At 41.3% G+C, this 22,403-nt stretch overlaps 3 protein-coding genes across 3 annotated transcripts; 1 reads left to right on the plus strand and 2 right to left on the minus strand.

The window, feature by feature from the left end:
- Nucleotides 1-4,170: 4,170 nt before the first annotated feature.
- Nucleotides 4,171-4,758, minus strand: LOC103444389 (uncharacterized). The gene has a single exon (XM_008383313.3). It carries the CDS (start codon nucleotides 4,756-4,758, stop codon nucleotides 4,171-4,173), a length of 588 nt encoding a protein of 195 aa, XP_008381535.3.
- A 1,970-nt stretch (nucleotides 4,759-6,728) lies between these two features.
- LOC103444259 (uncharacterized) lies at nucleotides 6,729-9,241 on the plus strand. The gene is made up of 2 exons (XM_070804696.1): nucleotides 6,729-7,005; nucleotides 9,003-9,241. Exons 1-2 carry the CDS (start codon nucleotides 6,781-6,783, stop codon nucleotides 9,069-9,071), a joined length of 294 nt encoding a protein of 97 aa, XP_070660797.1. The 5' UTR covers nucleotides 6,729-6,780; the 3' UTR covers nucleotides 9,072-9,241.
- A 143-nt stretch (nucleotides 9,242-9,384) lies between these two features.
- On the minus strand, nucleotides 9,385-19,906 carry LOC103444260 (protein LEAD-SENSITIVE 1). Its single transcript, XM_008383188.4, has 2 exons — nucleotides 19,437-19,906; nucleotides 9,385-10,235 (listed from the first exon to the last, which is right to left on the minus strand). The coding sequence occupies exons 1-2, from the start codon at nucleotides 19,528-19,530 to the stop codon at nucleotides 9,565-9,567; spliced, it is 765 nt and encodes a 254-aa protein (XP_008381410.3). The 5' UTR covers nucleotides 19,531-19,906; the 3' UTR covers nucleotides 9,385-9,564.
- Nucleotides 19,907-22,403: the final 2,497 nt, after the last annotated feature.

Raw genomic sequence — 22,403 nt, forward strand, 5'->3', positions numbered from 1 at the left:
CATGTAAATTTGATCAGTTGAAAGTCCTTGGCCTCAAGGCATAAAAAAGAACCTTATGTGGACTTAACCCATCCACGATAGTCCTTGATAAACAAGAAGTCCGAAGTTACTTGGGGCGCAAGTAATCGACCTACCCCTAAGTTTTATTTCTATTATATTGTGATTATCATAGAACGCTTAAGCATGGAATGGATTCTGATAGGAAGCCTCAAGGCCTACACCTAAGGCCCTACAAAGGCACCTATTTGGATTCAATCCGTTCCGCGGTCTAGAACGTTTGAGTATAAAGAACGAATTCTGATGGGAAGCCTCAAGGCCTACACCTAAGGCACCACAAAGGCACCTATTTGGGTTCGTTCTATCTCTCGGATTCGAGTAATTAGAAGTATAATAGTTGTAAAACTCCTGCAATCAATGGAACAAATATTATGTGTTCGAGCACTGGTTTAGTTATTGATGGGAAGCCTCAAGGCCTACACCTAAGGCCCCACAAAGGCACCTGTTATAACTAACATGGTTTCTCAAGCATATATATATATACAACTAAAACTCAACATCCATTTTACATCTGCCATGCTAAAGATTGCAGTGGCACGCCTGAGTACTTAGAAGTTAATCTTGATTGTGAGCCTCAAGGCCTACAACTAAGGCCTCACAAAGGCACCTCTCAAAGTTAACGATGTCCTTCTCTTCCAGCCTTGCCTGACGAGTCTTGCCCGATAAGTCTTGCCCGACGAGCCTTGCCCGACAAAGCCCGACAGTGAAGCAGAAGCCCGACAGCAGCCCTCAACCAACGCCAACCTCCTGGGGAGCTGTGTGCTCGTCGGCCAGGAAACGTCCCCGACGGAAATTCCTGACGCGAACACAACTACATCTTGACGGCTTGTTCTAAGTAAATAACATGCATTCTATTTATAATAAACTAAATCTTAATCTCTAACAAAACCTAATTCAAACGGGCTGAGCCTATGTCCTAAATTTATTATTTTCCAACAATTTTTTCTTCACTCATGCAGTCCATGGTTACATTCATATGCATATTGAGTGCTTGCAGTCAGATGGGTTTGGTGGATTCGGGACTACGAGTCTTTGAAAGTATAACCCTGATACAGCCCGAGGTACAGCACTGTGGTTGTTTGGTGGATTAACTAGGACAAGCTGGTATGCTAGAAGAGGCAAAGAAAGCAGTGAGAAAGATGCCCGTGGAACCAGACTCGGAAGTCTTTTGTTGCATTGCTCAATGCCTGTGGAGTTCATGGATATGTTGAGTTATAAAAAGAAATGGTCGAGCGTTTGTCTGGGAAAAGTTTAGAGCACAGTGGAGTGCATGTTCTTCTTCCAAACATGTACGCCTCCACCAACCAGTGGGACGATGTGGTTCGCAGTACTTGCTTTATGCCTTTCCTTCTTACTTTCTTGAGCGAGGAAGGGAATCGCTACTTCGGATGCGGCTGTCAGATAGGACATCGGGAAGAACATATCACAATGCTGAGTAAAGGGAGGAGAAAATGGTGAGAAAGGTTCCGGGATGTAGCTCAGTCGAAGCCAATGGCGAGGTTTTTGAGTTTGTCGCTGGAGATTTGTCGTATGTGTTCATGGACGATATCATGTTGGTGTCGCTTCCGATTGATAAGCATTTGAAGTCTCATTGGTTTGATAGGGATGTGACACACTAACTGAATAACTTGAGTTTTAGCAGAGAGTTGGTTTTCGTACTCGATGCCAAAGAGGAAAGTTTAAACCTTAGGATGAAGAGGAAAGTTTAAACCTTAGGATGTTCAACATTTTGTGGATGTCTCTGAAGGATTGCCATAGCAGGTAATTTCAAAAATCAGAGAAACCACAATTTGTCAACAACTTGGATGTTGCACCGTTGAAATTGAGCATGCTGTTGTCGAAGCCGGAGAGTTTGCTTCTTGATTCGCGGACAAAGCGAGAGGTCGTGGGGGTGGTTGTATGGATGTCACTATTAGCTCTTATAAATGACTGGTCCACCATAGACCGTCGCGTGTCAGCTTTACATTGGTGATGACTTAAGCCTGCAACTAGCTTTATAAGCCAGGATTTGTACGTGGTTCTTGTGTACTCGGGGGTTTAACAGTGATTGGGCGGTGGCTCACAATGGTTATTGGTGACAGTGGATTTGGGTTCACGGTCGATGGAGAGAGAGGGGCAGAGGCAGCAAGCCTGGGGGTTCTTGGGGTTTAGATTTCGTTGTGCAGTGGAGGGTTGGGACATGGACAACTCTTACATTGTGTTCCAAAGACGAAAATGCAATTCAGCAATAATCTGGCAAAGTGCTTTTCGTACTCCCTTTTCCCCCTGCTTAGAGCACTTCCAGCGTGTGCTCTTCCCCGAGGGACAGGCCCGTGAACAGTGGCAGAGAGCCCGAGCAACCAATCCCAACGTGTGCTGGCGATGGAGCCCGAGCGGGTCCAAGGGAGAGGCCCGGCACGAGTTGTCAGCCCGAGAGCCCGAAGGCAACGTAACGTGGGCTGATGTCAGCCATAATATAAAATTAATAAAAATATAAAATATTAATAAAAAAATTTAAAAAATTGTAAAACCCAGGCTTCGAACTCAACGGCTCTCGTCGAAGTTCGTCGCCGAGGTTGATGAACACCCACAGACAAATGACAGAGATCCAGTCCCTCCTCCGCCGCAGCTACCGCCGCACCCCAAACCGCCTTCGCCCCCACACACTCGCGATCCTCCTCCTTCCACTGGCGTGCCCAGATCACACGATTTGGGATTTGTTTTTGGGGGAAAGAGGAGAGAGAGAGTTTGGTTAGGGAGCGGGGAAGATCGAGACCGTTGATGGAGGTTGAGGTGGGTGGGATGGTGAAGATGGAGGAAGAGATGCGGCTGTGGGGTGGTGAAGATGGAGGAAGAGAGGCAATGAGGGTTTGGGTGCGTTGGGGGGAGGGGGGACACAGGTTGAAAAGAAGGGGTTTGGGTGCTTTTGGAATGATGCGTTGGCACCATGTGAAAAGAAGAAGAAAAATGATTTTGGAATGGTGTGTTGCACCATGTGAAAAGAAAAAATAAAAATAATTTTTTAATAGAAAAATGGCATAACAAGACCGATTAAAAATTATATCCGAAATTACAAATAAAATTATTTTGTATTATTTAAAAAACAACTAATATTTTATTACCTATTACCAGGACTATTGAAGTGCAACGGTGGAGATGCAAAAGGAGATTATTGTTCATTAAGGACAGTTACTGTTCACTGGATGAATAGCATAGTATATTACCTGAGAGGAGGGTTCCCACGCTGGAACTGCACTTAAGGAGTGCAAACGGGCGTGTGAAAATAACTACCCGTGATTTATGAAGTAACTCTATATTGTTCCTCACATACAAATTCATATCAGAAATATCACCTGGAAGAGTGAAACTCACGGACACCTGATTACGTGCAAGAGGAAGGCTAACCGATTACACCAGTCTAGCTAACAAGTACCTTCCACAATTGTCGATCATTAGAGCTATCATCTGCCTTCACAAGGGTCACAACTCAACCTCCTCCATTTATAGTTCACCTGCAACCCATAACCCATCTCTAATGACCTAACAATTTGTTGTTAATTCGACACCATAACCTAACTAACCCAACAACTATCTACCACATACCGCCAATCAATTACCGTGTTCCAACCTATGTAAGACTCTAATTTGTTCAATATTTGCTACAACTTAAATAACCCATAAACACCTCTATTAAGCATTCCTAGTTATGAACCACCACCTCCCATTATTAAACTGCCCTCATATCCTGTAACTCCCTAGTTCATTCTCTATCACTAAGTGAAGGCTCACTGCAAACACAGTAAGACGCTCATCTATCACCTACGAATTGATAAATCATCTATCCATGTTCAGTGTCCATCCATCGGCAGCATCAATACAATTGCGTGCATATATAACGAATACGAAATACAACAACATTTCAAATGTGTCATATCTGGATTAACTGTATAGGAAAAGAGTGAGAGGACAATAATTAAGTAGTAATTCGATAAATACAGACCACGGCGTACGATTTAAGCTTATTTTATCACCAAACCACAACACAGTCACAAACTTCTCATCATCCAAAGGCCACATTTTTTTTAATTATAAGGTATTTATGGAATTACCAACTTGCCATCATCATGACGCTATTCACACTGTAGACGGTGGTGGGGAAACGGAGTCAGCGGTCACCTCTGGAATCTTGACATAACCCACCTTCTTCGGGCTCAAGTCTTTGAAATCGTCATCGAAAGAGCTGGAGCCGCTGTCGTCGTGGCGACTGATGAAGACGGACCAAGCCAGGTACATAGTGGCGGCGGTGAGCGCGCCGCAGCCAACGCCGAAAAGCAGCGAAACGACGACGCTCATGATGTCCTTGGTGCGATCGCGCAGGGAGCTGAGGTCGTAGGACGACGACGAAGAAGCCGTTCCGATGAAGGGAAAGAGCGGTGCCGTCTGAGTCCGCTTCTCGCTGTCGTGGTGGTGGTGGTGGTGGTGTGGAACGAAGACGTCTTCTGAGCGGGCAGGGTGGATGTGGACGGGGCGGAGCTGGCCGATTTCGGTGACGACGGTGACGAAGCCGGAGGAGGAAGAGGAGGAGGGGAGACGGCGGAGGGAGAAGGAGTAGGAGGAAACGAAGAGGGTTTTGCAGGGCCTTGATGCGGTGGCGGAGATGGCGAAGAGGGAGAGGGTGAGGAGGGCGATGAGGAGGAGGGGTCGTTGACTTGTTGACGCCATGGATTTACCTGCACAGAGGACAAGGGAGAGCCTCTCGTTCTTTCAAGTTTCAATTGGCAATTTAGGGATTTTGAGCAGGTCTCTGTGGCACCAAATTACCTACTTATGTTGCCCTCAACAAGTCTAAATAATTACATCATATTAAAATTTTGATTAATTTCTTTTCAGTTACATATAAGTATTTTTCATTACATATTTCCAAAAGCAACATAATAGTCACACCCCAAATGATGTCTGATCCTCTAAAATATTGAAATGGGTTGAAAAACTTACTTGTATCTATTATGTTATTGGAATGGAATTGCGTAACGTTGGTAAACATGTTTCATGCAAGTTTTTATCCATGGATAGAATTGTGTGAGATTTCATCAAAAACATAATTTTATTTTGGAGCCCGTTGATAGAGTTCTCAAAACTTGAAGAGTACCGGAAACATAGTTTGGATGAAGTATCACAAAACAATTGATTAAAAGTTTTTGTTTTTCAAGTTTCTAGCAAATTATTTTGTAACATTTATATACTAAATCGTGTTCTCTTATAATGAAAAGTCTCTCCAAAACTTGAGTGTTTGTGAAAATTCGCCTCGCAAGATATGCATTCAACGAATAAATTGATACAAGAACCAATTGTAACAAATTTTGAGTCGCTTTCAACAATAATATCTTTAAGGTTCCTTAGGCTAGCAAAATTAAGATTATCATGTAACAAAAACAGCCACCAGAATAGGTATTAAAAAAATAGGGGTACCTAGCTCTAGCAAAAATACCATTTTAGAAGATTATAGTTGGATCTTTTAGTTTTGTCAATCGTTGTTACGCTTTCCCTCCTTTGAGATGAAATTTCAAGTTTTATTTGCCAAAAGTAAGAAGTTGTTAACATGTGTTACAAGGTCATGTTCGAGTTTGAATTTCTTCAGTCGATAGCTTAACAAGTTGATGCAACATCTATCTATTCTATTATCTCTATTAAGAGAAGAAGGCTTGTCAACTTTTTGCCTCTTTTTTTTGCAATTTTGCCCTCACTTTTGAATACACAATGTTGACATGAAGAGGGTAAAATAATAATTTTGTACCTTTTGACAAAATGACAATCATATTCCCATTTTTCCTATTTTGCCCTTACTTTTGATACACAATATTTACATATGGAGGGAAAAATGGTAATTTTGTATCAAAATATTTACATAAGATAAAAATATGCATTTATTAAGAGAAATTGTCCCACCATCATTTTTTTCATACAGGTAAGTGAAATCATGATGTTTTTTGGATAGTTTGAATGAAATGAAGCAGTTGCGCTTGAGAAGAATATGAAGGAGGTCGACGGTTGTTCACACACACAAAGTATGTGCCCTCTACTAGTAACATATTAACACAAGCACGACACATTGAAAGGTTATATTATAGTAATTTGCATGAGTGTGATATTTATATATGAATTAGTCAGATTGAGTTTGATACTTATAACAATGCTACGCTAGTGTGATTTCAATATATTAGTATCACACTCAAGTTTTTTGGCTTACTATAGAAGTATGATTCTTATATGAGTTTAATACATAGAAGGCCTAACAGACTTGCAATGATAATATTAGGTTTTCCACAATGGTTCAAGTGAGCGTGGTGCCTATATATTGGAATCAAACTTCCTAAGTAACACAACTGCTACATTAGTGTGAGTTAGTTCAATATATTGATACCGCAATCATGAGTTTGATATATTGAACTCATGAGTTCAATAAATTGTATCACGCTCAAATTTGCCAGCCCACTGTAAAAGTGTAATTTCTATTCAATGCATTGGTATAACACTCAATTTTTTCGAGATACTTTGAGAGCCTTATAGAAATCAAACTTAGGTTTAATATAATTTAGTGTAGAATGCCTTAATAAATTTAGCCATGTGGCAAAAATGTAAGAATAAGATAAATTTACAAATTGACTATTCTGTTTTACTTTTTATCTGAATCTGACTTTTCTGTATTTTTCTTTTATTAATTTAAAAGGAAACTGGACAAAATCAATGCCATCCTCGCGAACCCCATTACTACCAACTACCAAGGTAAACGAAGGCACACGATACAGAGCCACCACCGCAGCGATGGCGAAACGAGTCAGCAGCCGGAATTCGAACGAGGCCGCATTGACTGGGGGCGTCAAGTCGGTTTTTCGGTTCTTTCGATTCGCCGAGTTCGAAATCCTCTTTGTTCTTTTCTTCGTAATCGCTTTCATCATTTTCAAAGATCTCGTAAGTTCCCAATTCGTCTTTTTCTCAATTTTTCTTCTGATTCTTTCCTTGGATTCTTTATTTTTGGATTTTGGTTTCCTAATTGTCATTATATTATGTTAATTTCGTTAATTATGCAATTTTAATTTTCTTGAAATTGATTCGGTTCATATAATTAATCACCTCATGTGATATGTTAATTTTAGGGACGAACAAATTATACAGATCCTAGAATTTTTTTAACTCTTGTTGATTGAATTGGGCAAAACTGTTCTCGGTATTTGATATGATGTAGGAGCACATAATTATAGAACTGAAAACGTTTAAATTATTAGCCAAAGGTTTGCTAGTAGTTTTTTATAATCAATAGGGATAGAGGTATTCGAATTTGGGACCTATTCGGAGAGAGAAGTGCCACTAAAGGGCAAGGGTTTGTAGCACAAAGTGGTTAAGAGCGTTTACCCTTGCACCTGAGATCCTATGTTCAAGTCCCCCTACCCCGACATTGCTTGTATAACAGATTATGTAACTTTTAAAAAGAAAGGTTTAGCTTCTGCTTATTTCTGCAGGACTTACCCCCGAATCAATCTTTTGACCCCCAGCACTCTTGTTTGAAGGGATTGCAGTAGCAGTCTGTTATATGAGGGTTATGTAGTTTGGAAATAGCAAGCCTCTCATGAATGTAACTGAAATGAAGGTTTAACATAAGTAAGAAAGGAATCTAAGGTTTATGCATTTCTAGGAAAGTACCAAAAAAATGGTTTTGGTTTAGTGCCAAAAGTTAATTGCAAGTGCATAGTCAAAGCAAAATACCCTGGTTAACCTGTCGAAACCTGTACCTAATACAGCTAAGCCAAAATCTGATTTGGTCATAGAATCATTGCAGTTAAATAGGAGTAAACAAAACCCAGAGAAGAATTCACCATTCCGAAGTTCACACAACATACTCATTTACCTTCACGTTGTGGCGCAAAATGCCTTCTACTTCCATTAGTTAACAAGTAGAAAGAAAGACCCTCCAAAGATGGAACTAAATATCAGTATATGCCAATTACATTGCATTAATCTGAAACCAAGGATGCATTTAAGGCCCGAACATCCCATTGCATAGAAGCTTCATAACAAATTGAAAGGCTAAATAAGAACTATGGAAAAAAACCTCCAATTGCCCTACCACTGATTGGCCAACCCTTTTGATTCCATTGTGAGTGGTTTTTTTTTTTTTTTCTTTTTTCTATTCATGCTAAGTCTATGATTGTTTACGCTAATCACCTCTTTCTAGAAATTTAAAATTCAGTGCCATGTTTGTACAAAAGAAAAACATTCGGATGGGGGGTAATGATCCTTATTTTCAGCAACGGATGATGATTAATCCTTAATTTCAGCAATGGATGATGATTAAGCTGCTAGAGTAGTTGATGTTTGCTGGATTACCACCTTGCATTATTTAGACAACATAAATAAATTTGGGGTGAGAAACCTATGATAAAGACTATCACATACCAACAATATTATGATTTGTTGATATAAAGATTCACATTAGGCGATTTTCGGGTTAAGGGACTTCCAAGTTCCAAGGGATTGATGGGAAGTTATTAATTGATCAAGAAAGTTGAATAGGAGGGATGACGGCATTACAAAAAACCCTCCATGACCATTACAAAGGCATGTGAGAGGCATTTGAAATCCCTACATGGAAAGTGTCACTTGCAAATCCTTGTTATGTACCTATGTACTGATCTTGGAGTGCATTCCTTAATCTCTCCTACCAACTTTCTGTGATCCATTTCTTGCTAACTTGGTCTCAATCCTTGGGAACTTGGCAATCCCTCACCCAAAAATAGCGTTAAGGATTTATTTTTCTGTTTCAACATGCTTTTCGTATCCTTTTCTTTTTGGCTAATAACCTGCATTTAGTATCTTCTGAATGATATTATACCTTCTAAGAGGGCTTGGTAAATGTTCAATTTAAATGGTTAAATGTTTTAGATCTTAACATTTGAATGTGTAAACTGCAGACATCAAGGCCGGAATACAGTCAGATTCTCGTAAAAAAGCCAGGCGGCGGTAGTATTTGGCCTTACTAGCTGTGGAGATTTCATTGTTGGATTAACATTTGGTATATCATCCAGTTTTTGGATGTTGATTGATTGTGTACTTTCTTGTAACACAACAGATTTTCTTGTCATCCCTGTATTTTTATCTGTACACGTAATTATATGATTAAATAACAGCTTACAATATTTTTCGACGGTAAGAGGTTGGTTGTGAAAGATTTGAAGTTGCTGCAAGCGTAGCGAACTTGTTTCGTACCAGTGATTTCGCACCAAATTTACAGGCCATTTCACGGGCATGATATAACTGTAGCGAAGAACAGAGGGATGAACAAAGTACATCGTGTGAACAAATCAAAGCAAAATACATAAACCAACGAATGAATATATCATTCACCGTTATCGTGACAACCGCGGAAAATACAAGCAATTATAAACTACTAATACCAACACTCAACAATCAATGTATAATACAACCAAAATATTCGACTTTTGAAGCCAGACGAATTCGGTTTATGCACACAAATTATTCTTTCTTGAGCACTTCGGTTGCAACCACTGACTCGTCTAGGGCACAGGGGGTAATCAGTCTCTCCACCGGTACTTTCTTAACATCTCGGCGTATTCCGATATCAGAAACAATTCTACTAATGCAATACATGCCACAGCCTACAACACCCAGACCAGTAAAACTGGTAGTCAAAAAGCGAAGCGGTGAAGAAACAACAGCTGTTGCGGCAGCTACAATGGAGGCTGCCTGTCCACTCCTGCCCACACTAATGCTAGTGAACACGAGCAAACCTGTTTTGCAATATATAGCAAAGTCTTCGCAGTTGTTTTTGAAAATGTCATAACTACCAAAACCATTCTGCAGAAGGAAAGAAGCGCGATGAAGGACATCTTTGGGTGGGTCAGACCGGGCAAGGGTACAGGTGCCCCCTCTAGCTTTGGCAATAAAGAAAGCTGGATTGACACCATATTCAAAGAGGTAAAGATAACCGCCTGATAGAAAACAATCTATGCAAGAAGAGATGACACCATCAAGTGTCGATTGGTCTCCGCAGTTTGGGCAGGGATTGTCCGAAGAATGGGATGGAGAGCTGCTTAGAAGGAAGCGGTCTAACACAGTTCCGGTGCCAGTTTCCTGGCCAGCTCCTCGAGTGAAGTGAATAACCTTTCCTTCACCAAAGTATATCCCTGAGATCCCATAACAGATAAACGATCAGCAACGCCATGTTTTCCATGGTGACTTAAATGCAGGATTTAAAAGTAAAATACACAAAAGTTGTCCTCGTACAACAACGAAAACTGATGGAAGTAGAAGGAAGAAAAACTATGGATGAAAGAAAACTAAACTGTGCAAGTTTTCAAAAAAAATCATCAAAACTACATACACATAGGTAGAGAACTAAGATGTGAGGACTCCTTCAGTACATGCTCCAAATGGAATATATAACTTCAACAAAACCACTCAATTCTCCTAACTCGCCCCATCAATCTAAATAATGGAATCATATTCCAACAGTCCAACCCCAGAGTATTCTTGTGTATAAGTGTGTGCCGGGGGGAGACTGACCCAAAAAACAATAATGCATACCGTATGTCCACATTGATCAATAACATTCTTTTAATCACAACTCATACCAGCAGTGCAATCAATCAACGATTAGAACTAGGGATTTCATAATCAGTAAAAGCCGATGATCCACAGACAATTGAATACAACAACAACAACAACAAAGCCTTTTCCCACTAAGTGGGGTCGGCTATATGAATCCTAGAACGCCATTGCGCTCGGTTTTGTGTCATGTCCTCCGTTAGATCCAAGTAATCAAGTCTTTTCTTAGGGTCTCTTCCAAAGTTTTCCTAGGTCTTCCTCTACCCCTTCGGCCCTGAACTTCTGTCCCGTAGTCACATTTTCGAACCGGAGCGTCAGTAGGCCTTCTTTGCACATGTCCAAACCACCGGAACCGATTTTCTCTCATATTTCCTTCAATTTTGGCTATTCCTACTTTACCTTGGATATCCTCATTCTCAATCTTATCCTTTCTCGTGTGCCCATACATCCCACGAAGCATCCTCATCTCCGCTACACCCATTTTGTGTACATGTTGATGCTTCACCGCCCAACATTCTGTGCCATACAACATCGTTGGCCTTATTGCCGTCCTATAAAATTTTCCCTTGAGCTTCAGTGGCCTACGACGATCACACAACACGCCGGATACACTCTTACACTTCATCCATCCAGCTTGTATTCTATGGTTGAGATCTCCATCTAATTCTCCGTTCTCTTGCAAGATAGATCCTAGGTAGCGAAAACGGTCACTTTTTGTGATCTTCGCTAGATTGCTCCGATCATTAGTGTGGATAAGTATATAAATGGATAGAGATAGGAAAGCAAACACAAGATGTACGTGATTCACCCAGATTGGCTACGTCCACGGAATAGAGGAGTTCTCATTAATTGTGAAGGGTTTACACAAGTACATAGGTTCAAGCTCTCCTTTAGGGAGTACAAGTGAATGATTTAGTACAAATGACATTAGGAAATATTGTGGGAGAATGATCTCGTAACCACGAAACTTCTAAGTCCCGGAGTGTGGTATCGGCTTGACTTTCCTTATCTGTCTCATAGGTAGATGTGGAATCTTCTCTGGAAGTACTCTTCCTCCATCCAGGGGTGGTATCTGTAACTGGTGGAAATGCACAAGGTAATGTATCAATGTCACTTGAAGCTTACTTGTAGTTTCAGGCTTGGTCAAACGCGATACAAACCATGTAGTAGGAGTCCCCCAAGTCGCCGAGCTAGGGGATCTGCTGAAAGAGGTAACAGACAAGGTAAGCAATCAGAGCTCCGGCTGATTGTTCACATTCTCCCTATCTTGCAGGCAGCATGAAGGATAAAGAGAAGAAAAATGAGAAGAGATGATATGGGATACTTTTGCTTTTGAAGAAGTAACTTTCCACAGGCTTATTCTTGAACTGGGCTTGAGGGTTTTCTGGTTTCCTCCAAAGTATAAGGCCGACTGAAGAATTTGAGGGTCAAAACAAGTCCATCAAATCTAGAGTACGTTCGACCCTGCTGATATGGGATACTTTTGCTTTTGACAGAGTAGTGGATATATCGGCACGTGTGCTGTTACGCTTGTCTCCACATGCTTCCTTGTATCCTTCTCACTTGCCCTATCCTCAGGCAGATGCGGTATCTTCCTTGGAAGCATAAGATGTTGAAGATGAGTACTCGAGAGCAATGCCAGGGTAAGGGGTTCCAGGCAGTTAGTTCCTGGCTGGAAGCTTGATTCCAAGTGCTGACTGATTGCTCTCTTTCTCCTTGTCTTGCAGGTAAGAACAAGGCCAAAGGAAAAGACAGGGAAAAAGCATGATATGGGATACTCTTGCTTTTAACCCTGATGATATGAGATATTCTTGCTCTGGTATAGCTTGTTTACAGAGGTATTATCGGGGGGAAAGAAAGCTGAATATTTTGAAAGGCTTCGTTGGGAGTGCCCTCTCAGATAAGAGGAAGGGTTGAGCATTTTTGCAGGTCTGCCTGTCCGTTGGGGATGGAGGTCGCCATATATAGGAGTCTCCCTAACATCAAGTAATAATGCTATTCCTTTACCCTGCTTGGTCATAGCACGGTAGTGGGAGCTGCCAGCTTCACAAGTTTTAACTCTGTCAGAGCACTTTGAAAAAGTGGTCTGTGGTATCTGGAAAGCTGATGTTGCGTGTGAAGATTACAGACAAGCTTTATCCAAGGAGATCCGGCTCTTGAAGTTGGGAAAGTAGTGCCTCTTCGGTTTTCGAACAAGCAATCCTGTCGGGGATCTGGCTCTCGAGATTCGGAGAACGATGCCTCTTCGATTTTTGAGAAAGCAATCATGCTGGGGGTCTGGCTCTCGAGATTCGGAGAGCGGTGTCTTCGATTTTTGAGAAAGCAATCATGCTGGGGGTCTGGCTCTCGAGATTCGGAGAGCGGTGTCTTCGATTTTTGAGAAAGTAATCATGTTGGGAGTTGGGAGTGTTTTCTCGAATATGAGTAAAGGTTGGGCATGTTTGCTAGTCTACCTTGCCACGAAGCACAGAGGTTGACACACAGGGACTTTCCAATTATCCAGCAGTGGTACTGTTCCTTTACCCTTTCTTCGATTTTTGAGAAAGTAATCATGTTAGGAGTCTGGCTCTCGAGATTCGGAGGGCGGTGCCTCTTCGATTTTGGAGCAAGCAATTTTGTTGGGGGTGTTTTCTCGAATGTGAGTAAAGGTTGGGCATGTTTGCTAGTCTACCTTGCCACGAAGCACAGAGGATGACACACAGGGACTTTCAAATTATCCAGCAGTGGTACTGTTCCTTTACCCTCTATTCGATTTTTGAGAAAGTAATCATGTTGGGAGTCTGGCTCTCGAGATTCGGAGGGCGATGCCTCTTCGATTTTGGGGCAAGCAATCTTGTTGGGAGTGTTTTCTCGAATGTGAGTAAAGGTTGGGCATGTTTGCTAGTCTACCTTGCCATGAAGCACATAGGTTGACACACCGGGACTTTCCAATTATCCAGCAGTGGTACTGTTCCTTTACCCTTGTGGGTAATAATATGGTAGCTAGGCCGTCAAAATTTATGTGTCTAAACTTTGTTAGTGTTGTTTCTTTGCTATTCTTTTACCCTTCTTGGTCAGAGCGATGTAGTGAGAGTTGCAAGCTTCACGTGTCTCGACTTTGTCAGAGAACTTTGGCAAAGTTATATGTGGTACCCATGAGCTACTGTTGCGTGTGGGAAGTGGGTGATTGAACAGTACGATTCATGTGCTTTCTACTTCGCCAGAAATCTTCGACAGAATGCCCATAATTTCCGCAAAGCTGAGTGTGCGTGTGACAGGTGCTGACAAGGCTGGAAAAGTAGTCTCAACTTTGTCAGAGAACTTTGGCAAAGTTATATGTGGTACCCATGAGCTACTGTTGCGTGTGGGAAGTGGGTGATTGAACAGTACGATTCATGTGCTTTCTACTTCGCCAGAAATCTTCGACAGAATGCCCATAATTTCCGCAAAGCTGAGTGTGCGTGTGACAGGTGCTGACAAAGCTGGAAAAGTAGGTGCCTCTTCGATTTCTGAGATCGACCCTCGTGGTCTCTGAGCAGCCCAGCTTTTGAGAAAGCAAACCTCTTCGATTTCTGAGATCGGCCCTCGTGGTCTCTGAGCAGCCCAGCTTTTGAGAAAGCAAACCTCTTCGATTTCTGAGATCGGCCTTCGTGGTCTTTGAGCAGCCCAGCTTTTGAGAAAGCAAACGCCTCTTCGATTTCTGAGATCGACCCTCGTGGTCTCTGAGCAGCCCAGCTTTTGAGAAAGCAAACGCCTCTTCGATTTCTGAAGCTTCGTCGAGTGCAGATTTTTATAGAGGCTAACATTAAGTTCCAAAGCACACTTGAATATCCACCTATAGAAGCTCCATTCTTGCACTTCTAAGAACTTGATTTGTCCGACCTCTTCTCTCTTCTACACCTTTGAAAATGTCTGGCCCCTCCGACCGTCGTTTTGACTTGAACCTTGTTGAAGAGGCAGCCCCGCCTTCTCCAGACAACATATGGCGCCCATCCTTCGTCTCCCCTACTGGTCATCTTACCGTTGGGGATTCCGTGATGAAGAATGATATGACCGCTGCGGTAGTGGCCAGGAACCTTCTCACTCCCAAAGATAACAGACTACTTTCCAAACGGTCTGATGAGTTGGCTGTTAAGGATTCTCTGGCTCTTAGTGTTCAGTGTGCAGGTTCTGTGTCTAATATGGCACAACGCCTATTTGCTCGAACCCGCCAAGTTGAATCATTGGCGGATGAAGTGATGAGTCTCAAACAGGAGATTAGAGGGCTCAAGCATGAGAATAAACAGTTGCACCGGCTCGCACATGACTATGCTACAAACATGAAGAGGAAGCTTGACCAGATGAAGGAATCTGATGGTCAGGTTTTACTTGATCATCAGAGATTTGTGGGTTTGTTCCAAAGGCATTTATTGCCTTCGTCTTCTGGGGCTGTACCGCGTAATGAAGCTCCAAATGATCAACCTCTGATGCCTCCTCCTTCTAGGGTTCTGTCCAGTACTGAGGCTCCGAATGATCCCCCTCCGGTGCCTTCTCTTTCTGGGGCTCTACCGACTGCCGAGACTTCTCCTAAGCAACCTTTGTGAAGGCTCCCTCTTGTTTGTTTATTTTGACTCAAGTATATGTACATATTTGTAATTTATCAAGATATCAATAAATAAGCTTTCCTTCATTTCAACGTATTGTGTTAAATCACCAAAGCCTTCTTCGCTAAGTTCTTTGAATTTTCTTTTGTTGAAGCTTGTATGTTGGAGCTTTGTGAGTGGAGCATGTAGGTTGAGGTAGTGTTCCCTTAATTTCCCGAACGAGGACAACTTCTCGGTTGGAGACTTGGAAAATCCAAGTCACTGAGTGGGATCGGCTATATGAATCTTAGAACGCCATTGTGTTCTGTCCTGTGTCATGTCCTCCGTTAGATCCAAGTACTCTAAGTCTTTTCTTAGGGTCTCTCTCAAAGTTTTCCTGGGTCTTCCTCTACCCCTTCGGCCCTGAACCTCTGTCCCATAGTCGCATCTTCTAATCGGAGCGTCAGTAGGCCTTCTTTGCACATGTCCAAACCACCGTAACCGATTTTCTCTCATCTTTCCTTCAATTTCGGCTACTCCTACTTTACCCCGGATATCCTCATTCCTAATCTTATCCTTTCTCGTGTGCCCACACATCCAACGAAGCATCCTCATCTCCGCTACACCCATTTTGTGTACGTGTTGATGCTTCACCGCCCAACATTCTGTGCCATACAGCATCGCCGGCCTTATTGCCGTCCTATAAAATTTTCCCTTGAGCTTCAGTGGCATACGGCGGTCACACAACACACCGGATGCACTCTTCCACTTCATCCATCCAGCTTGTATTCTATGGTTGAGATCTCCATCTAATTCTCCGTTCTTTTGCAAGATAGATCCTAGGTAACGAAAACGGTCGCTCTTTGGTATTTCTTGATCTCCGATCCTCACCCCTAACTCGTTTTGGCCTCCATTTGCACTGAACTTGCACTCCATATATTCTGTCTTTGATCGGCTTAGGCGAAGACCTTTAGATTCCAACACTTCTCTCCAAAGGTTAAGCTTTGCATTTACCCCTTCTTGAGTTTCATCTATCAACACTATATCGTCTGCGAAAAGCATACACCAAGGAATATCATCTTGAATATGTCATGTTAACTCATCCATTACCAACGCAAAGAGGTAAGGACTTAAGGATGAGCCTTGATGTAATCCTACAGTTATGGGAAAGCTTTCGGTTTGTCCTTCATGAGTTCTTACGGCAGTCTTTGCTCCTTCATACATATCCTGTATAGCTTGGATATATGCTACTCGTACTCCTTTCTTCTCTAAAATCCTCCAAAGAATGTCTCTTGGGACCCTATCATACGCTTTTTCCAAATCTATAAAGACCATGTGTAAATCCTTTTTCCCATCTCTATATCTTTCCATCAATCTTCGTAAGAGATAGATTGCCTCCATGGTTGAGCGCCCTGGTATGAACCCGAATTGGTTGTCCGAAACCCGTGTCTCTTGCCTCAATCTATGCTCAATGACTCTCTCCCACAGCTTCATTGTATGACTCATTAGCTTAATACCCCTATAGTTCATGCAATTTTGTACATCGCCCTTATTCTTGTAGATAGGCACCAAAGTGCTCGTTCGCCACTCATTTGGCATCTTCTTCGTTTTCAAAATCCTATTGAAAAGGTCAGTGAGCCATGTTATACCCGTCTCTCCCAAAACTTTCCACACTTCGATTGGTATATCGTCTGGGCCTACTGCTTTTCTATGCTTCATCTTCTTCAAAGCTACAACCACTTCTTCCTTCCGGATTCTACGATAAAAAGAGTAGTTTCTACACTCTTCTGAGTTACTCAACTCCCCTAAAGAAGCACTCATTTCATGTCCTTCATTGAAAAGATTATGAAAATAACCTTTCCATCTGTCTTTAACCGCGTTCTCTGTAGCAAGAACCTTTCCATCCTCATCCTTGATGCACCTCACTTGGTTTAGGTCCTTTGTCTTCTTTTCCCTTGCTCTAGCTAGTTTATAGATATCCAACTCTCCTTCTTTGGTATCTAGTCGTTTATACATATCGTCATAAGCCGCTAACTTAGCTTCTCTCACAGCTTTCTTCGCCTCTTGCTTCGCTTTTCTATACCTTTCACCATTTTCATCGGTCCTATCCTTGTATAAGGCTTTACAACATTCCTTCTTAGCCTTCACCTTCGTTTGTACCTCCTCATTCCACCACCAAGATACCTTTTGGTGTGGGGCAAAGCCCTTGGACTCTCCTAATACCTCTTTTGCTACTTTTCGGATACAACTAGCCATGGAATCCCACATTTGGTTAGCTTCCCCCTCTCTATCCCACACACACTGGGTGGTTATTTTCTCTTTGAAAATGACTTGTTTTTCTTCTTTTAGATTCCACCATCTAGTCCTTGGGCACTTCCAAGTCTTGTTCTTTTTTCTCACTCTTTTGATATGTACATCCATCACCAACAAGCGATGTTGATTAGCCACGCTCTCTCCTGGTATAACTTTGCAATCCTTACAAGTTATACGATCCCTTTTCCTCATTAGAAGAAAATCTATTTGTGTTTTTGACGACCCACTCTTGTAGGTGATCACATGTTCTTCCCGCTTCTTAAAGAAGGTGTTGGCTAAGAAGAGATCATATGTCATTGCAAAATCCAAGATAGCTTCCCCATCCTCGTTTCTCTCCCCAAAACCATGGCCACCATGAAAACCTCCATAGTTGCCTGTCTCCCTGCCCACGTGTCCATTTAAATCTCCTCCTATAAATAACTTCTCCGTCTGAGCAATTCCTTGCACCAAGTCTCCAAGGTCTTCCCAAAATTTCTCCTTCGAACTCGTATCCAACCCTACTTGAGGTGCGTACGCACTAATCACATTGATAAGTTCTTGTCCTATTACAATCTTAATTGCCATGATTCTATCTCCTACCCTCTTGACATCTACAACATCTTGTGTCAAGGTCTTGTCCACAATGATGCCAACACCGTTTCTCGTTCTATTTGTGCCCGAATACCATAGTTTAAACCCTGAGTTTTCTAGATCCTTTGCCTTACGCCCAACCCACTTAGTTTCTTGTAGGCACATAATATTTATCCTTCTCCTCACCATAACTTCTACTACTTCCATAGATTTTCCCGTCAAGGTTCCTATATTCCACGTTCCTAAACGCATTTTGCTCTCTTGAACTCTACCCTTCTGTCCTAGCTTCTTCACCATTCCCCGTCTAATAGGATCAAAGTACTTCTTTTGTGTGTCCCGTGTAAAGTTGATAGGAGCATATGCTCCCAAACAACTTTGAGTGGAGTCGTTCGAAAAGAAGTTTCTATAGCCCCCTTGCTCATTTAACACTGCATCCGGGTGCCGATGGAGATACAGCGACCCTTGCTCACTTATCACTGTGCTCGGGCCACACAGCGCGCCACTTACGGGTGACGCCCTAGCTTTAGCGCGATTTCGTTCTGGATTCATTTTCATAAGGATTCGACGTGATCATGGAGTGCCGGCTGTCTCTACTGTAAACTCATTGCGGTCACCAATAACCAAAATAACTCCTTCAAAATTAAAGAAAAATTATTCAGTCGACATTCTTCTAATCACAATTTCTAAGTAGTGCTGAATATGCTGATCCAGTGACTAACCGTGCAAATTGCTTGACTGTAAACTCAATGTTGTCTACCATTTCAGTCTGATAACAAAAATTAACTTCCTCAAGGTTAAAGAATCATTAATTTTTTTATGTCTTTCATTTTCGCCTTGTGCATTGGGTACGACCTTTTTTTTTTTTTTTTTTTTTTTTTCATTTTCGCCTGACTTGCTATTCGAATTTTCCTCTTCCACTTAAGCTGAATTTAAACCAATACCCCTACTTGAACAATACTTACTAGCAACATTCACATAAAAATATATATAAACAGCAACCCATTGCCACCTGCAGCCATGTCCACACGCACACAACACAAAAAGAAAATACAAGCAGGATCTAAGACTTGTCCACAAGCACACAACACTTTCCGCAAATTATACGATCTCAGTAATTAACAACAACAAAAAGTAGTAGAAATGATTGAAATTTTCAGATAATACTAGTAGGCTAGTGAACTGTGGATTCAGAAAACTAGCAATAAAAATCCAATCTTTTGATACTTCAGTGAAGGAAAAACACACCCAGAAACAAAAAGCAGAAAAGCATCAACAAACAATTCCTGATATGCAAATAAATGAATAAACACATAAAAATTAAAATAATTAAAAGAAGGGAAAGGAGAAAAGGAGAACCGTGGTGGGAATAGAGGTAGGCGTGGCGCCATGAATAGATGTGATCTCCAGGTTTCAGAAGATCCCTCTGGATCTTGTTCGACAGCACTCCCATTCCTTCTCTCTCGATCGAAACTGTAAGGATGTGGAACTGGATACGAAATGGCGAAAACTCAATTCATCCCCAAATCAGAAGAAGAAAATTGAAATGGCGAAAACCCAAGTCGCTTTTCTTTTTCCGTTGATTTTATTCTCCCGACGTAATCATAAAGGCAACGTTGCGTTATTTTTCAGTTCTTTTTTTTTTTTTCCAAACTTATTTGTTTTCGGTTTTTCTGGATTTCGAATATTCGATATCCTTTATTGTGTTTAAGTCGTGAGCTGGAAAAAAAATCCCGAAAATCCTGAAAATTTTGATACCAATCCCAAATCGATCCCGAACCGTTCGGTACGAGAATCGATCTCTTTTTTTTTTTTTTGTTCAGGAATTCCAAACCGATATATATACATATATCCACACACATATATATTATTTAATTAACCATTCATTTGCCCAATAACCTTTGGGAATCCAAACCGATATATACATATATATTATTTAATTAACCATTCCTTTGCCCAATAACCTTTGGGATCCAAACCGATATATACGTATATATTATTTAATCAACCATTCCTCTGCCCGATAACTTTAATCAACCATTCCTTTGCCCGATAACCTTTCTTAACTGTCTTTTTCTTTTTTTATTCTTTCTTTATCTCATGACTTATTGTTTATCATCTTCACTAACCTTTCTTCTTTATTTTATTTCTTGATAAGTCGCACTCTCATCCAACAGACAGACACACTCTTTCTCCTTCCCTCCACCAACTCCCTCAAATGCAGAAGCAAGCTCAAGGCCTCCAAATGCTTTCTCAATCTTCAAAAGCAGCCGCACCCGCAGCCTGCTCTTCCCAAAATGCCATACCCATTGCAACATTCGTCTGAGAAACCCAATCGTTCTTCCAAGACATCAGATCCATTGCTCAAGCCTGCAGAGTAGAGTAGCCCTCTGATGGCGATTTCGTTTGGCAAGACATGGAAAAGCTCACACATCGACGATGGTCGATACCTGATTCTGTTTAATGCACTTCGCAAAGCCCTCCGACTCCCGAAAGCAACAAAGACAAGCCCAAGAATGAGAGGGATGGAGATGGGGGTGGGAAGGTCGACGAATCTAAGATGAGGTGTGGCCGTGTGGGCTGGTAGGGAAGGTGGGAGGTCGATGAATCCCGAACCATACCGAAATCCAGAAAAAATTTCGAGAATCCCGAAATTCAGGAATACCTTCATTTCAATTCGGTTTTGGTTTTCAAAACTCTGTCCCGAAAAAAATCGGTTTGGGATTTAGGATCCCATACCGAACCAACCCTACTTTATACTACAGTTTATCGGTATTTTTCTTTATTAGTAAGGGTGAGTTTGTTGCACCAGACTGTCTCGGACTGGACTAGCTTCAGGGACTAAGCTGGACTGGCTTAGACTAGACTAAGCTGGACTAACTTAGTGAAGCGTTTGGTGCAGTGTCGGACTAAAAAGCAGGATAATGAAAACAGTACCGTCATTAATTTGGTGTTTGCTCAGACTAGGACTACATTATTGTTCTATTTTAATTTCTTTTTTATCAAAGATATTATTAAAATTAATAATATTGGATGAGAGTGAGACTCAATAAAAATACAAAAACGAAAATACATGATTAAAGAGTAGCATTATTCCAAACATCAATATAACAAAGTGTTCTCCCAACAATCGACAGGGTTCATGATGCTTTTCTTAATTATTCACCTTTGGTTTAAAGTTGTAGATTAAAGTTAAAGGTGTTGGTAAATACTTGTATTTGAGTAGAACGAAAATTGATGTCTAACAAGTTCAATTTTTTACTCAATTGTGAAATAATTACTTGGAATTGCTCTTGTATGTATAAGCCAATTTCAGTCCATACCGTGAAAATTGCATTCAATCCCAAGACCACAATGATGTGAGGCACAATGACAAATGGATAGCTGCGCATTGATCATTGCTACATTTGGATTCCTAGCACGTAAATTGGCTTGCTCCAACTAGTTTGAAGAAAACTAGTAACGATATGCAAAAGGAAGAGATCTTGAACAATTTATGCATTCCATTTGTATATTAAACTAAGCAATTAAAATGTCTTCCCTCACAACGGAGCAAGTCAGTTAGTCAATTCCATGTGCACTAGTGCTAATCCAATGAAAGGAAAAACAAATGAGAGAGGGAAAGGTCACCAATTTAATCAAATTGTTGGATGTTCCAACTAGAACAAATGAAAGATCCCAATACTACATTAACACAGTACATAGCAGAGCAAGGTAAACTGCATAATTGTACATTCTACAATTTTTTACAATAACTCTGGAAAATAACTAATTGCCTCAATCATCCGAGCTATATTTACTTAATTCAAGAACTGCAACAGAAGCGCAGCAAAACAACTCTTTATCCTTCAAGAGGAGACAGCTTCCAACTCAATTCCATTTTAGATCAAGTATGCTAAATTGTGGCTGGGGCGGGATGCTCACACTGTAGGCAACACTAGGAGTCCACATGTACAAACGAGAACTTCTTGTGTAAAAAATAGGACGAGTGCACGTAGGATCCCAAACTGTTGCACAAATAAGATATTTCTGCACCAAGATAGCAACGAGTTCAAGATGGCGTATGTGACATGTCCCATATCCAAAGAATGCTTGGCATGCTATCAGAACCATATCAACTACAATAGCCAAACTCATAGCTAAGATAGCTTTCCTTGTACAAAAAAGAATGTGAAACAGTAGTGCTGCAATTCATCATTTTTCTTTTCAAACAAAAATCCTCACGGTCTGAGTTACTCCACAAAATTGATCCCAAAATACTTGACCATTGAAGACCAAACGCCAAAACACACCTATTTCCTCCACATATGGAGACCAACATCACAA

This window comes from Malus domestica, chromosome 09 (assembly GCF_042453785.1).
Source record: "Malus domestica chromosome 09, GDT2T_hap1".
NCBI lineage: Eukaryota > Viridiplantae > Streptophyta > Magnoliopsida > Rosales > Rosaceae > Malus > Malus domestica.

Bases quoted from the DNA above. Each gene is read 5' to 3' on its own strand.
- LOC103444260 (XM_008383188.4), bottom strand. From the start codon at position 19,530: ATGGGAGTGCTGTCGAACAAGATCCAGAGGGATCTTCTGAAACCTGGA. The intron at 10,236-19,436 runs GTTCTCCTTTTC...ATGGGATCTCAG, and splicing joins CTACCTCTATTCCCACCACG to GGATATACTTTGGTGAAGGA.
- LOC103444259 (XM_070804696.1), top strand. From the start codon at position 6,781: ATGCCATCCTCGCGAACCCCATTACTACCAACTACCAAGGTAAACGAA. The intron at 7,006-9,002 runs GTAAGTTCCCAA...TGTAAACTGCAG, and splicing joins TCATCATTTTCAAAGATCTC to ACATCAAGGCCGGAATACAG.
- LOC103444389 (XM_008383313.3), bottom strand. From the start codon at position 4,758: ATGGCGTCAACAAGTCAACGACCCCTCCTCCTCATCGCCCTCCTCACC.